We start from the raw sequence: 14,056 nt of genomic DNA, 5'->3' as shown, positions 1-14,056 counted from the left end.
GTCCACACCAGATAGACGAAACAGCTCCACTGTCAACCACAGAAGCAAACCCCCGAGCGAGCGGTGGAGGATCAGCAAGAGACAAATGGTGCGCGTGTGGCTTCGTCCCTGCGCGTCTGCGATCGCTGGTACGCTTCGTCTCAATGTGTTCCAATGCGTTAACTCGATGCCAAGTTCTTTAACCAACGTGATGGCTGTGTCTGTGTGTATTGATGTTCTTATCAGCGCTCGGTCGTGTAACTCCGAGTGCCAAGACTGTCGTGCTGCGCGCTCAGATCCCGCGTTCATTGGCCGCACGCAATGACGCTTCGTCTCTAATTGGTGGTGTGCGCTCCTTGTCCACCAAGAGCAAGGACGACGGCAAGAAAGGTGCGTCTTTTAGAACTTAAAGCGTCGAGTTAAGTGCTAATTCGTCGCTTATTGCAGAATTCAAGAAGAAGTCAACCTTTGACAAAGTAGAGGAGGACGAGGACTTGACGGATCTGCCGGAAGAGGTGAAGTATCTGAGTAAGCAGCTGGATGAGAAGGACCTTCAGTTCACGGAGGAGATCGACATTGACGACGAGGACGAGGACGATGAGGACGCCGAGCTCAGTCCTGCCGAGTGGGCCGAGAAGTTCGAGCGTGAAGTGGCTGAGTGGGATCAGGAAGAGGGAGAATACGACGAGGACAGTGTGGCCAACGCGTCTTCCACGAACGTCGAGGACGACCGTCTCTACGTTGAGATGCCTGGATACGACGCGTCGTTGAGTCTCGCGGAGAGTCAAATCGGCGTCAACGAGGACGCAAATGTCCCTGACCCGTTCAAGAAGTGGGATCAGGGCATGGCGTAAGTTGATTTTTGTATTTGTCAATTGTTGATGGTGTTGACTCATTGATTTTTATTGTTTTATTCAGTATTTCTCCGGAGATGCTCAACTGGATGCTGCCTGCGGAGAAGAGGAAGCCGTTCAGGAAGGAAAAGACCAAGCCGTGGAAGTATTTCGTGGCTGCTAACCACCCAGACGTCGTGGAGTTGGCTCTTGACGTGGAGCTGCTGCGTCTCTTCATTTCGCCCACGGGACGCATTCGTCCCCGTCGATTCACCGGTCTGAGGGCCAAGCAGCAGCGCAAACTGGCACAGGCGATCAAGATCTCGCGTCAAATGGCATTGCTGCCGTATCTGTCGCGATACCCGGAGCCTACGCCCGAGCAGTGGAAGGCTATTGACGAAGAAATCATCGCGGCTGCGGAGCTCGAGGACGACGATGACATTGTGGACGATGACGATGATGAGGACTTCGATGAGGACTTCGAGTATGAATAGAAAATAGAAGTGATCGGCCATGGACGGATCCCCTGTCTACGCCGCAGTTGTGATCGTCATAAACCGAGAAACAGACGCGATTCTTTCGAGGTTGTATCTTTCATAACGTGCAATTCGTGTCTTGTTATGCATGCAGCTTTTTACCTGGACCTTGAAAGAAACAAGTTGGTTTAAGTTTTTTCATTGCTTTATTGGAAGGCAGAGGCTACAACGAATATGAAACGCAGAGAATACAAGAAAGCTAGTCCACTTACAAACCCTGAGGCCTGCTTGAGTTCTGTTGTTGCTTTTTTTTTCAATTTCCGGTCTCACGTGCCGCACACTAGACGCCGCTTTCCATTGAGGTGGGGAGGAGTTTAAGGGGTTGCTTATCTTCCGCTCTGCATTTCGAACCGAGTAACTTATTCGTCAAGCTCGGCCGCCAGCTCAGCAGCCTTGGCCTTGACCTCCTCGATACCGCCAACCATGTAGAAGGCAGCCTCCGGAAGGTCGTCGTAGTTGCCAGCGATGATGTCCTTGAACGACGAGATCGTGTCCTGGAGCGGCACGAACTTGCCGGCCTTGCCCGTGAACACCTCAGCCACGTGCAGCGGCTGCGACATGAACTTCTGCACCTTACGGGCGCGAGCGACGGTGAGCTTGTCGTCTTCCGACAGCTCATCCATACCCAGAATGGCGATAATGTCCTGCAGACCCTTGTAGTCCTGCAGCAGCTTCTGGGTGGCACGGGCCACGTCGTAGTGCTCCTGGCCGATAATACGCGGGTCAAGCATACGCGACTTGGAGTCGAGGGGGTCCACAGCCGGGTAGATACCCAGCTCGGAAATCTGACGCGACAGCACAGTCGTGGCGTCCAAGTGGGAGAACGTGGTGGCCGGAGCCGGATCCGTCAGGTCATCAGCGGGCACGTAAATGGCCTGCACCGACGTAATGGAGCCCTTCTTGGTCGAAGTAATACGCTCCTGCAGAGCACCCAGATCCGTGGCCAGAGTGGGCTGGTAACCCACAGCAGACGGGATACGACCCAGCAGAGCCGACACCTCCGAGCACGCCTGGGTGAAACGGAAAATGTTGTCGACGAAGAGCAGCACATCCTGGCCCTCAACGTCACGGAAGTACTCGGCGACGGTAAGACCAGTCAGACCCACACGGGCACGAGCTCCAGGGGGCTCGTTCATCTGACCGTACACCAGAGCGGCCTTGGAGCCAGTGGTCGTACCGTCCTCGTTGATCTTGATCACACCCGACTCGATCATTTCGTAGTACAGATCGTTACCCTCACGAGTACGCTCACCCACACCGGCGAACACGGACACACCACCGTGGTTGTTGGCAACGTTGTTAATCAGCTCCATGATAACGACCGTCTTACCGACACCGGCACCACCGAACAGACCAATCTTACCACCCTTGGCGTACGGGGCCAGCAGGTCAACGACCTTCATGCCCGTCACCAGGATCTCAGCGCCAGAGCCCTGCTCAGTCAGCAGAGGAGCCGACGTGTGGATGGGGGCGTGACGCTTGGCGTTGATAGGGCCACGCTCGTCCACAGACTCACCGATCACGTTCATGATACGGCCAAGCGTCTCCGGACCCACGGGAACCTACACATTCAACAATATCCGGACATCTATAAATATTTTTGATCCAGATTTCTAAATGACCTGCAGCGCAATCTAGATTTAGAACGTACCATGATGGGGTTGCCCGTGTCGACGCACTCCTGGCCACGCACGAGACCGTCCGTGCCCTCCATAGCGATGGTACGGACCGTGTTCTCACCCAGGTGCTGGGCGACCTCGAGCACGATGCGCGTGTTGTCCTGGGTCTTGATCTCCAGGGCGTTAAGAATGGGCGGCAGGTTGTCCTTGAACTGCACGTCAACGACGGCACCAATGATCTGCGTGATCTGGCCGACCGAGCCCGTGGCCTTCTTGGCGTCCGTCGCCATCGAGCGAGCGCCGCGCATGGCGGTAAGACCCACACGAGACAGCATGTTTGCTATGTTTTCCTTCGTCGAACTGCTCCCGTCTGCGGCTGAAAGCGGAAATGAAGCGGCCGCAAACCTGCGGATCGCCCCCCGAAGGGGGAGCCAATGAGGACCACACACCCTACGTCACTTGGGTTTTGTATGACATCATTTTAGAGAGGGAGGGGGTGACAACCTTTTCGGGACAACACACTGCAGCTATCACCAAGATACAAGACGCCCTATTATTGGATAATCATAAAATATCAGCCAGCGATTGGCTGTCTTGTCAAAGCCATTTTATAAGCGACCTGATCCGTTGCACAAGACATGGGTCAGACCCGGGTCTTCAGACGACCCGTATCGTTCGTGCCTTCAACCAACCCGAGCGTCGACCGCAACGTGTGCGGCTGAAAATGACCCGGTGGGGGAGGGTCAAAGAGGTCTGCCGCAAGCGACTGAGAGCTACGTCAGTCGTCAATGGTCCCTGCACTTGCAGCAGAACAACCGTATGCAGCTTTCCACGCACTAGCAGCAATAACTCGCTTAACATTATCATGGCATTACAATAAGAAACAACGGAGTTCGATGTGATTCCCAGCCGAACCCAAGAATGCAATAAAGGCAAAAGAGAAACATGTAAAACGCAGCGCTCACGACAACGGCAAAGATTGCAGTGGCTTGCAAGTGGGCATCCGTCTCCGCTGCCTATCTACGTGTAAGCCGGTCTGGGGTGCCGGCCATTTGCGGATCGAACAGAATCCTTTCGCTCGCTTCAACTTTCCCTTCGCAATGCGCAGTCGGGTGTGACTATCTCGCGTTATTTGTGTACTTGTCATCGATAGTAGCGACGAGACCCTCGCGCTTCTGTCACATCGGTCCTTGCGCCTGCAAGCGGTGTTCTAAGGCTGCCCACTTGAGCTGACGCTGTTCCGTCGTCTGCTGCGCTCTGATAGCAACACATTTAAGCGTCAGATAATGGCTCGGTTGTGTGTTAAACGAGTGCAAGAAACAGGACTTGTATGTGCTTCATGCATGGTATGCTCACCTTCCTTCGCGCTCCTCGAACTGCGCCGAGCATTGGTCAAAGAGCTGCGAGTCCATTTCCATGAAGAGCTTAAGCACATTGTACGTTAACGTCTGCACGGTGCTGTGCCAGTGGTTCTCGCAGTTGCGGTACAGCGCTCCAAAGATCAGCGGCAAGATCTCAGCACGTCGCGCGCTCACGAGCCGCACCAGTGCCTCGTTATTCCATAAATATAAGGCGCGTTGAGAGACCTGGAAGTGGCTGCTGCACACGGCCTGCGATATCCGCAGGAACAAAGGCCGCATTACCGCCGCGAACTGCTCCATCTGGATCATCTCGATGATCTCCTCGAGCTCGTTCAGGAACAAAATCTGCATCATCAGCAAAGAAAACGTCGCAATTAATCACTGGGGTTGGAAACAAGCACACCAGTGCAGTCGGTACCTCTTTGGCGCTTGCAGTCACCGGCCAGTACTTGAGTAGCCCCATGATAATTGGCTCGGCGGTCTGCGGGTCCTTTTCGACGAATTGCGTGGTGCAGTAGGCTAGTTGCTGGTGGAACATGGCGAGATTTCCTGCCTATTCGTCGAAATCGCGCCAACGAGTTCACGAATCAAGTTAGTCTTCCACTATGATAGTACATTCGCAATTGTTTATCAGCAATAGTACGCACCGTGTGAAGCGGGATTAGCGCGCGCTCTAGGAAATTCTGGTGCTCGGGTTTAAGTGGCAGAGCAAAACCATTGATGATACTGCATACAAACGAGCAAACACGATGTCAGGTCAGGTACTAATCCACACAATACGATGGTTTCACCGCGAACTCAACGATCGGCTTTGCAAACGCACCTTCCTAGGATTTCCAGTAGCTCACCCACGCCCTGCAGCGATTCCGTCTCGTACACGAACGTGTAAAACATGTCATTGATCGAGCGGCGGATGAACGAACGCAGCGCCATCGACTTGCCGTAGATGCGGTGGAGAATAGTCTGCAATAGCATAGTAGCAACAGTTATTAGCTAAGCTCCCCACATTCTAAACCACCAAATGCTCCTCACCTTTAGGTAGTCCCTCTCTCTAGGATCTTCCGAGTCAAACAAATTCAGCAGTTTGATCATAAACTTCTTGCTGAAGTATTCCTTGGCCGTCCTGGAGTCTACCTCTTTGGACAGCACGAAACGTAGCAAGATTTCGTACACCAGCTGCATATGGGGCCACGACGGCTCCAGCATAGGCTCGTCATCCTCCGGTGCAGCTACCAGCAACATCAAAATACCGTCAGAGCAATAAATACAGAGGGAAGGGAGAATTATCGACGATATCTGATGGTCACCCACCTTCTGCGTTGCCATTGGCGTTAATCGTTGAGGGGTTGGAGCTGCGCCCCAAGTGACGGAAGATATTAGCGCCCACACATTCGAGCAGATCGGCCACTACCGAGGGGTCCCAGGCCACTTTGCCTGCCGAAATGTACTCGACGATCTGCAACAGCGCGTTGCGCTTGGCCTCCTTTTCGCGCACCTGCTTGCGCATGTCGGTGAAGTCGTACAGCACGCAGCAGAGCTTGAGCTTCTGGCGGAACAGTCGCATGCGTTCGCTCGGGGGAACGTCCTCCAGCGCCGGCAGCTCGCCAAGCTTCATCGCCCCATTGGCCGCCATAGACGTCATGACTGCAGGATCGGTTCTCCTCGCGCGTAGACCGGCTTTCGGGCGTTAGATTTGGGAGACCTCTGTCAAGGGTGCTTGGCGTCACATCCAGTTTTAACAAGTCTCTTGAAGCGACCTTAGCGCGACATTGCGACAGGATGCGGTGCCTACTTTACAAAAACCAAGTCAAAGTGGAAGTCGAACTCCTCAAGATTGGGAGTTTAGCGGAGACCATGAAGGTCGCCACAAGTTTTGTCGGACGACGTCGCGATGAACAAGATAAAAGTGGTGCTACGCACCACCATGGAGCACTTTTCCTTCAATCTAAACTTCAGAGCTGGAGGTAGCAGTGCGATCGACGGCAGTGTGCTGCACTATCCGTCGGAAATGAAGAGGAGTGCTGTCTCAAGAATGCAGCGTCTTCAACTACGAGTGCTGAATTAATCGATCGCTCTGTTGCAATGGTTGCAGGTAACCATTGGAACCTTTTAGGCTACAAGTTGTGGCAACCTGCATATAGTAATGGTGAATCTATCGACGTTTAATGTTTTGCCTTAAGTTAAGATGAGATCCGACTCTGTGTACGAATTCAAACTCCTTACTGTGACAGCTCGCGCACTAGGCAACGCTTGACACTTGCATAGCAGCTGATAACTTACCGTCGAGTGTGGACCCGAACTCCGAGGTCCGACCACGGTGAGGAGCAAGATAGGAGGCATCTCTTCGCAACCTTCACACTTCGTTTGACATTGATGCGACCGCAGAAAAATGCATCGAGAGAATAGGTTTTCTGACACGCAGCGCGTGAGCAGGTGCCCTGTTCCAGATGCCAACGAAGCTGCTTGGTGAGGAGCCATGTGCTTGCACGTCGTTCTTCCGTCTGTAGGTCAAGGTTTCAGGTTTCGCAATTCAAAAGCCTGCAATTGTATGGTGGTGCTTCAAAGGCACGTCGCAAAGGCAACTGCGCACTTGACCGCATGGCTAGAAGTAATTGGGCTTGAATTCCTTGGAGAAAGACATTGAGGAGCACTTACCAACGCTGAAAACTCGTGCCCGTGATCACCACGCTGGCGTACCGACCTTGGCGCAGCTTCATTCGATTACCTATCGACTCCACACTGGTGGCCCACCAGAGTGGTGTCGGTATTGCTGGCAGTGGTGGTGTGGGCAGCAATGCCGTCGACGCGAAGCCGACACACATCTTCTTGGTTCGGTGTAGCGCTCAAATCCTAATTGAATGCAGCGGTACACAGCCTTCTGTTTGCCCATAGAATCAGCTTCGACAGATTTACCTGCAATACAATATCTTTACAAATATTATTTTACAGCGGAACAAATAAACACAACAGCTCCAGTATACCAAACTTTCAAATAGTCAATCAAAATATTAACTCTGAACATCCGCTTTAGCAGGTTTTAGGTTTTAGGTTTTAGGAAAGCGAGTTGAACCGGTCGTGTGTCGACAGTCCTGCTGCAACTGTATCATCCGATGCTCACTAAAAAATCGACCGCTTTGGTGCCACATTCACTCTCGCGTTGAAGCATGGAGCAGCATACAGACCCGCCACCGTCTCCGGGGCTGGACGAGCTGCTGCGCGACGAGGACTACGCCGAGATGGCACTGGAGCCCGCGGCCGTGAACCGCCTCATGGGCGGCCAGTGCCTCATGGAGCAGCTCTCGCACCATGATGCCACGCACCGCAAGCGACGCCGCGCACCTACCGTCGACGCGGACATGGAGCTGCAGAGCCCCGACGACGACGAGCAGCCCGAACAGGAGCCACTCTGCTGTCTTAGCGACGTGGAAGACACCGACGACGACGCAGAAGACGGCACCGATGCGCTCATCGCCGCATTCGGATCCGAGGACCAGAATCAGAATCAGACACAACAGGAGCAGACCGCGCTGCGCAGGAAGAAGCTGCCGCACACATCGTCGGCCTCGGCCATGCGCGTATGCCGCTGCGGTAGAGTGAGTCGCGGCTCGTTGCTAGAAAACGAGGCGTTCGACCCTCACAGTGCGTCTAGAGAGTATCTAGACTTGCATATCCGCTATGCTGTAGTAGTGCGTGTGGTAAGAGTGGAGACTGTGGATGGTCATGCTCTATTCGTGCTGAAAGTGTCCGACGCAGAGACGCAAAAGCGCTGGGAGGTCAGGAAGACGCTCAAGGAGATGATGCAGTTCTACTCGCAGATCCAGCAGATCAGTCTCGTGGATGCGCCTGTTAAGAGGCCGTTATGGGGCACATTGCGAGGCCTGCGGAGATTTCGTCTACCCAAGAAGTTTTTCCACTTTCGAGGCTCATTGAATACGCAGAGACGAGTGGTTTTCGACTCGTTCTTGCGGCAGACAGCGGCGCTTGTGGCTCCTGCTCCACTGGGGCCGCGACGCAGGAAGGCGGTGCTGTTGCTGCAAGAATTCGTGGGCGTGCACCGCCATTGCGACGTGTTTGATCGCGGTGGTTGCACGTGCTTTTTTCTAAAGAACCAGGTGAGCGCGTCCCAGCTGGTGACCGAAATCTTCGCGCCATCTAGCCATAAGGTTTCGCTTGCCTGTGAGTCGTTTGTAGTGATTTTAACCAGCATGAGTCGCGACGATAAACACGCAACCATGCCGGATCGTAAGGCACGAACACTGCTGAACACGGTGTCAAGGAAGATGGGGGAGATCAAGGACATGATGCTCAAGGATGAAGTGCTGCTGAGTCAGCTTGCCATTGCGCGTTCGGAGCGCTCTGAACCGGACTATGATGAATTCCTGGATGAAGTGAAGCATGCAGTGTGTGGCTTTGTGCAGAAGCGCGTGCTGGTGCCCCTGGAGGACCATGTCCACGAAGCGTTGAACACTCTTTCGGACTGGGAAGACGAGAACGCACTGAAGGACAAAATCAAGGTGCTTCAGACCAAGCCACAGTCGTTTTTCGGAGTGCCACCGCATGTCGTGGCTGGCTCTGGAAGTGATTGGGAGGATGCACGTCGCGAACTGCGTCGTGTGAATGAGTATGCGCTGCCGCTAGACAAGCTCAAGTGCCTGGCGCGTGCTGCTGGAGCTATCTTCCAGACGTGTGGATCATCCCGTTCGCCGTCATCTGTAGGCACGACGAGCAGCTTAACTTCGATTGAGGAGCTGGACTTGGTACTGCGACCTTCAATGACCACGGACGAGTTCATCTCGGTGCATTTGTTCGTGTTGGTCATGAGTAATATGTCGCAGCTCCTGATTACGCGGGAGTTTCTGCGGATAATGTGCGACCCCCAAGACATCACCGGTGAGCTCGGCTACTACCTGACGACGTTCGAGGTGGCTGTGGATCTGCTCATCAACCACTCGGACCCTCAGCAGCCGATGCTGCCCGCTGTGTGATTCAAGCAAGCTGAAATTGTTATGTGACGTATCTGGAGCTTCGTGGTGATTTTATGTAAGCGTTACTCTTGAAGGTGTGATGACTGTGATCTCTGTACTAGTAGAAAATATTAGGATGAAGATATTCTCACTTTTAGTATTAAACTGGTGATGATGCTACTTGTTAAAAGTTAAGCCACTACTGCGGTCTCCGTAGTCGTTGTTGCTTACAGGACTGCTATCTGCCAAGCGAGTTCAGGATAGCGGGGTGGCTTCGTCTTTTGGAGCCAAACTGTCGCCTCGAACCGCGTGAATACCTTGGTGAACGTGGCAGTATCCATTTCCCATGACCCACTCCCTGTACCATTTGACACAACAGGTCTTGTGTCCTGTGCGCTTTAGACCAAATCTGCTTGGTTAAGCTGTGGACGTGTTGCTGGAAAGTTGCGAACGCAGGTCAGCTAACTCGGTTGAAAACGTCGTTAGCTCGTTTTTTGATGAGTCTGCATTCGCTGACGCCGCGTTTGTCTTCTGCTTGATGATCGTGACAATAACCATGCTCCATTTGGAAATTGTGGCACCTCTTGGCTTTAATGCCTTGTTCTCGAGCATGTCTGCTACAGAATCCTTTACAGCCTGCAGCAGTAAACTTCCATCAACCTGGCACTTCACTGCGTGACTGCGACACAGACTCTGCGCGATTGCTCTGAGGCTGCAATTATCAATCTTGCACGTACGATAGCCACCGTGACGGCAGCATAGACCGCGTACTTGAGCTTGTTTGAAGCGCTCTGGGTACTGACACAGCCCCGTGGGCTTACCGGCGATAGAAGATGATTTTGGAGGCGTCTTCATTGCAGCGGTATCGGCATCGCTCTTCTCTTGGATAATAGGCTGAGTCTTGATCGGGTCGTACAATTCTTGAACCTTGCGGCTGCTTCGCTTGCACATTGCAATGCTCTGGTCACCAAAGCAGCGTAATCGGAACTGCTGATCGAAGCGATAACAGGGACTTCATCGGATAATTCGTCTTCATCTCTCCCCAAAGATGTCATCGCAACATCTTCAGAGCTCATTATCTCTTCGACTCTCTCGCTTTGGTTGATATCACGATTAATTTCAGACTGCAGTGCACTCATCGCAACATCACCATCGCTTCTCTCGCTTACTAAATCAAAGGAAGTGTCTTCAGTGCTGTCATTACTGTTGCAAGCATCTTCACCACAGTCAAGCATGACTAACCGCTGATGCGTCAATTCCCCCTGCATCTTCTGGTATCTGATGCGAATTCGTTTCAGCCATCGGTGCTGCCACCGGCCTGGCACCTTCAATTTCTAGGGACTGAGGTTGGAGCATGACTTGTCGAGAAAACACTCTTGGACCATCGTCTGTAAGATCATTTTCAATGCCGCAGTCATCGCCCGGTCGCTGCGTGTGGCTCTCGTTTCTCGTGTTACTTCTGGAGTTTGCTCAAAAGCACGGCGGCGGCAATGGATCCCACCTGTCGATACAACCAGCTTATCACAACCAGCAACCGAACAGTTGGTGTTTGAGCGATGTTCCGAGCACAGATACCATACCCCTGCTCTCTGATCACACCCATAAACCTTGCATATCCGAGTACCGCCGTGAGTGTTACCTGCTTCGACCACTAGTGCCGTATTGGTACCGTGTGGATTCCGCGTTTGTGTCGCTAGCCTTAAATCGTCACGTGTTGCTGATGTTGATGCTGAATGCGTGTGCAAATATTCCGAATTAATTGCCAGAATGCCGTCTCCCATTCTTCATCGCCCGTCCTCAAACCACCGCAATGTGCTCCGTAGGCTCACAATTTGTGTCTCTGGATCTCCAATTTCTCCCGTACTGCGATCCATCGGATCCATAAGTCTTGATAAAGAAATCTAGATCTGTCGTAGTCTCCCCCACCGCATGAGCTACGTGCTCGTCGTCTTCTGCAGCGTGCTTTCGTCTTCGTTGTGCATCAGACGCTCGACTTGACGCTCGAGCCGTCTTATCTCACTCTGTTGCTCATGCAACTTGATGCGGACTGCACGCGTGGAGCCGAACTGGTCAAGGAAGAAGAGGAGGTCGGCTAGAGTCGAGTCCTGCTGTGCGGGTGCCAGCTCCGAGCCCACCGTCGTGACGTCCAGCATGAAGAAGCACTTTCCTTGACGAAGTTGAAGTGGATTCGTTCTCTTTTTTTTTGATCTGGCGATTTCCCTGTCACGTTCACATCGCTGATCGATGTTTCGTTTCACGCACCGATTCATCAACTCTCAGAAAATAACTGAATTTCAGTTGCTTGATCCTCACTTCTTCGTACTAACTTCTATTCGTTCTTCTTCCTGTGCTCGGATACATCTTCTTGGCTTTAAAGACAGTCTCATCAACAGCTCGAAAATGGCGTTTTGCCTCCACACTTGAGAAGCAGCTTGCTACAGAAGATTCGCAGCCAGTCGTGCACCTCCAATGACAAATGTTCGAGCCTTGAACTGAAAAACAAGTTTGTTGATAAAAATAGAAAGCCCATGTATCGATTTAAAGAGAATCGTTGCAAATCAGTTCAGAGATTTCGCATCCCCGAAATTCACTAGTCACGTCGCGATGCTGGACGTCAAGGCCGTGGGCGCCAACCTGACGCCTGAGCAACAAGAGGCGACTCTGGCCGACTTGAATTTCTTCCTCGACGAGTTCGGCTCCACTCGTGCTGTTCGCGTCAAGTTACAAGAGCAGCAGCGCGACATCCAGCGGCTTGGTGGTCAAGTGCGTCGCCTTGTGAACGGTCGTGGGGAGGACGAACATGACAAACGCGATGACGAAATCACCGTGGAAAGTAACCAAAGCGACCCGAATGGCGTGGATGAGATCATGGCAGACGTGGACTTTTTCCTTAGGGCCTATGGGTCCACACGCGCTGTCCGCCACGAACTTTATGCTCAGAGACAGAAACTCGCTAATCTGCAGAGCACGATACGGTATTTCCAGAAGCGGCAGGGGTTGAACGAGAATAATGTCGAGACAGGGGGTTCCCGCGGTACAAAAGCCCGTGATCTCGGTGAAAATGATGACAAGGTGGGAAGTACTAGTGCTGCTACTCTGGTGCAAAAAGTTTCTAAAAATGAGCAGCAAAACAAAGATGGTGTAGCAAACAAATACCCACAAGGTGTAAAAAGCTCGACTTTTCGTCACCGAGCTAGTCACGTAACGTGCAAAGTGGTGGGATGTATGAAGTGGGTAATGCGCGATGGAGACCTAAACGAGTACTGTGTCCATCACCGAACCGCGTTTGCATCTACAGATGACTGTCCGATGCAGGATGAAAAGATCAAGAAAAATCTCGGCTCTAAAGCAGAGAATGGGCGTGAGTCTGGTGCAGCTGAAAAAACTGAGCGAGAGAAACGTGATGTCGTTCTGAAGGAAGCCCAAAATGGGAAGGCGGAGAAAGAGCAGCATGTTGATGCAGACTGCTGTGTCCGTCCATTTAGCACCCATGAAGATATTAGCGTAAGCGGCCTCATAGCTGCGTACTACAAGCAGCTCAAAAGTGCTCTTACTGTTGACTCAAAGCCTTCCGGTGTTAACAGCATCGGCAACAGTGATTCCTGTGATGTAACCAAGTCCCAACCACAACTGAAAGATTCGTCAATGGTTATCAAGCAAGCAGAAAATGTCGACGACGGCAAGGCTGACGTACATACCTCTGCTAGTGAAGCATCGTCTCTGCGACCTAGCAGTCGTACGTGTCGTCATCAAGGTTGCACTAAAAATTCCCAAGCGCACGGTTTGTGCTGGGCTCATGGTGGCTACTACATATGCAAGGTGGATGGCTGCACCTTACGAGCGATATCGCGAAAGCTTTGTCGTAACCATGGCGGAGGTACGAGATGCAGATTTAGCGACTGCGATAAAATGATTTTTTCCTATGGAAAGGGCTATTGCTACAGACATGCCCGTGATCAAGGCATCGAAGTCAATCGTACAAGCAAGGCCATCGCTCGTTACCGGCCTCAAGTGTCAGAGGGCGATGCTAATGGTATTGAGGCGGATGAACGTCGGCCGCAGAATTTTGAGAAGGCCAGACAGGATTTTGACGAAACTAGTTCATCCACCTCAACTGCCACTTGCAAACCACACCACGTAACGTGCAAAGCATTTCGATGCATGAAGTGGGTGATGCGAGTCGGTGAGTACTGCTCCATCCACAGAGCCTCTCGTGGATCCAAACATGACAACTCGAGAACTTCAACACCGGACCTCGCAACCTCTATTCTTCAAGAGCACAAAATGAAATCCACCGACGCAAGTACTGTGGGGCTTATCAAGTGGAAAGGCTCATCAGACAACACTACAAGGTGCCGGGGTGTGCCAAGGTAGGAAAATCCACAGGTGCTGAGAAGGGTGCCAAGCATCATAGCTGTACCCGTATCGTTCAAGTGGAAGATGTGCTGGCGAGCTCATTTAGATTCAGAAGCCACCACGACGGGACAATGGATGCAAATGTTTCATACGATTTACCACAATCTGTGCCCTGGTATTATATATTTCACGAAATGCCAACAATCGGCAAAGAAAAATTGTACGTCGGAGTATGAATTTGCAGAGCAACATTGTAGGTTTCAATAATAACGGATTTTCCCGAATACAAGTCCTGTAGGAAATACAAGTACGCTCACAAATGACAGAATCTGTTTAATAATAGAAGTCCTGTATCAAATAGAAGTCCGTAGTATAGCGAACATTTTTATTTTAAATGTTCATTTTTTT

At 52.0% G+C, this 14,056-nt stretch overlaps 9 protein-coding genes across 11 annotated transcripts; 3 read left to right on the top strand and 6 right to left on the bottom strand.

Annotated features, from left to right (window-relative positions):
• The first annotated feature begins 16 nt into the window (after positions 1–16).
• PPTG_13842 lies at positions 17–1,569 on the top strand. 2 transcript variants are annotated; one of them, XM_008910258.1, is made up of 4 exons: positions 17–128; positions 226–369; positions 427–829; positions 898–1,569. In XM_008910258.1, exons 1-4 carry the CDS (start codon positions 86–88, stop codon positions 1,304–1,306), a joined length of 999 nt encoding a protein of 332 aa, XP_008908506.1. In that variant the 5' UTR covers positions 17–85; the 3' UTR covers positions 1,307–1,569. The 2 variants fall into 2 exon arrangements, with proteins under 2 accessions (XP_008908506.1, XP_008908507.1); XM_008910259.1 differs by having other exon boundaries at positions 128–369.
• PPTG_13841 (ATP synthase subunit beta, mitochondrial) lies at positions 1,425–3,529 on the bottom strand. The gene is made up of 2 exons (XM_008910257.1): positions 3,000–3,529; positions 1,425–2,910 (listed from the first exon to the last, which is right to left on the bottom strand). The coding sequence occupies exons 1-2, from the start codon at positions 3,300–3,302 to the stop codon at positions 1,708–1,710; spliced, it is 1,506 nt and encodes a 501-aa protein (XP_008908505.1). The 5' UTR covers positions 3,303–3,529; the 3' UTR covers positions 1,425–1,707.
• Positions 3,530–3,789: 260 nt separating this feature from the next.
• PPTG_13840 lies at positions 3,790–6,052 on the bottom strand. Of its 2 annotated transcripts, XM_008910255.1 has the most exons (7): positions 5,640–6,052; positions 5,361–5,557; positions 5,152–5,291; positions 4,976–5,054; positions 4,747–4,881; positions 4,324–4,673; positions 3,790–4,224 (listed from the first exon to the last, which is right to left on the bottom strand). In XM_008910255.1, exons 1-7 carry the CDS (start codon positions 5,968–5,970, stop codon positions 4,146–4,148), a joined length of 1,311 nt encoding a protein of 436 aa, XP_008908503.1. In that variant the 5' UTR covers positions 5,971–6,052; the 3' UTR covers positions 3,790–4,145. The 2 variants fall into 2 exon arrangements, with proteins under 2 accessions (XP_008908503.1, XP_008908504.1); XM_008910256.1 differs by having other exon boundaries at positions 4,324–4,881.
• A 451-nt stretch (positions 6,053–6,503) lies between these two features.
• Positions 6,504–6,806, bottom strand: PPTG_23397 (hypothetical protein; the record flags this gene model as incomplete). Its single annotated transcript, XM_008910254.1, has 1 exon — positions 6,504–6,806. One exon carries the CDS (start codon positions 6,804–6,806, stop codon positions 6,504–6,506), a length of 303 nt encoding a protein of 100 aa, XP_008908502.1.
• A 247-nt stretch (positions 6,807–7,053) lies between these two features.
• On the bottom strand, positions 7,054–7,218 carry PPTG_23396 (hypothetical protein; the record flags this gene model as incomplete). Its single annotated transcript, XM_008910253.1, has 1 exon — positions 7,054–7,218. One exon carries the CDS (start codon positions 7,216–7,218, stop codon positions 7,054–7,056), a length of 165 nt encoding a protein of 54 aa, XP_008908501.1.
• Positions 7,219–7,425: 207 nt separating this feature from the next.
• PPTG_13839 (hypothetical protein) lies at positions 7,426–9,500 on the top strand. Its single transcript, XM_008910252.1, has one exon. It carries the CDS (start codon positions 7,493–7,495, stop codon positions 9,311–9,313), a length of 1,821 nt encoding a protein of 606 aa, XP_008908500.1. The 5' UTR covers positions 7,426–7,492; the 3' UTR covers positions 9,314–9,500.
• PPTG_23395 (hypothetical protein) lies at positions 9,387–10,243 on the bottom strand (the record flags this gene model as incomplete). Its single annotated transcript, XM_008910251.1, has 1 exon — positions 9,387–10,243. The coding sequence occupies one exon, from the start codon at positions 10,241–10,243 to the stop codon at positions 9,710–9,712; it is 534 nt and encodes a 177-aa protein (XP_008908499.1). The 3' UTR covers positions 9,387–9,709.
• An 833-nt stretch (positions 10,244–11,076) lies between these two features.
• Positions 11,077–11,698, bottom strand: PPTG_13838 (hypothetical protein; the record flags this gene model as incomplete). Its single annotated transcript, XM_008910250.1, has 2 exons — positions 11,231–11,698; positions 11,077–11,155 (listed from the first exon to the last, which is right to left on the bottom strand). The coding sequence occupies exons 1-2, from the start codon at positions 11,560–11,562 to the stop codon at positions 11,077–11,079; spliced, it is 411 nt and encodes a 136-aa protein (XP_008908498.1). The 5' UTR covers positions 11,563–11,698.
• Positions 11,699–11,836: 138 nt separating this feature from the next.
• On the top strand, positions 11,837–14,002 carry PPTG_13837 (hypothetical protein). Its single transcript, XM_008910249.1, has one exon. It carries the CDS (start codon positions 11,897–11,899, stop codon positions 13,664–13,666), a length of 1,770 nt encoding a protein of 589 aa, XP_008908497.1. The 5' UTR covers positions 11,837–11,896; the 3' UTR covers positions 13,667–14,002.
• Positions 14,003–14,056: the final 54 nt, after the last annotated feature.

Source organism: Phytophthora parasitica (genome assembly GCF_000247585.1).
Source record: "Phytophthora parasitica INRA-310 unplaced genomic scaffold supercont2.37, whole genome shotgun sequence".
Classification (NCBI taxonomy): Eukaryota; Oomycota; class Peronosporomycetes; order Peronosporales; family Peronosporaceae; genus Phytophthora; species Phytophthora nicotianae.
Note: the sequence above shows the minus strand (reverse complement) of the source record. Positions and strands in the feature narration are given on the sequence as shown.

Bases quoted from the DNA above. Each gene is read 5' to 3' on its own strand.
- PPTG_13841 (XM_008910257.1), bottom strand. From the start codon at position 3,302: ATGCTGTCTCGTGTGGGTCTTACCGCCATGCGCGGCGCTCGCTCGATG. The intron at 2,911-2,999 runs GTACGTTCTAAA...TTGAATGTGTAG, and splicing joins ACACGGGCAACCCCATCATG to GTTCCCGTGGGTCCGGAGAC.
- PPTG_13839 (XM_008910252.1), top strand. From the start codon at position 7,493: ATGGAGCAGCATACAGACCCGCCACCGTCTCCGGGGCTGGACGAGCTG.
- PPTG_13840 (XM_008910255.1), bottom strand. From the start codon at position 5,970: ATGACGTCTATGGCGGCCAATGGGGCGATGAAGCTTGGCGAGCTGCCG. The intron at 5,292-5,360 runs GTGAGGAGCATT...ATGCTATTGCAG, and splicing joins GAGAGAGGGACTACCTAAAG to ACTATTCTCCACCGCATCTA. The intron at 4,225-4,323 runs GTGAGCATACCA...TGTTGCTATCAG, and splicing joins TTCGAGGAGCGCGAAGGAAG to AGCGCAGCAGACGACGGAAC.
- PPTG_13837 (XM_008910249.1), top strand. From the start codon at position 11,897: ATGCTGGACGTCAAGGCCGTGGGCGCCAACCTGACGCCTGAGCAACAA.
- PPTG_13842 (XM_008910258.1), top strand. From the start codon at position 86: ATGGTGCGCGTGTGGCTTCGTCCCTGCGCGTCTGCGATCGCTG. The intron at 129-225 runs GTACGCTTCGTC...TGTTCTTATCAG, and splicing joins CTGCGCGTCTGCGATCGCTG to CGCTCGGTCGTGTAACTCCG. The intron at 830-897 runs GTAAGTTGATTT...TGTTTTATTCAG, and splicing joins AAGTGGGATCAGGGCATGGC to TATTTCTCCGGAGATGCTCA.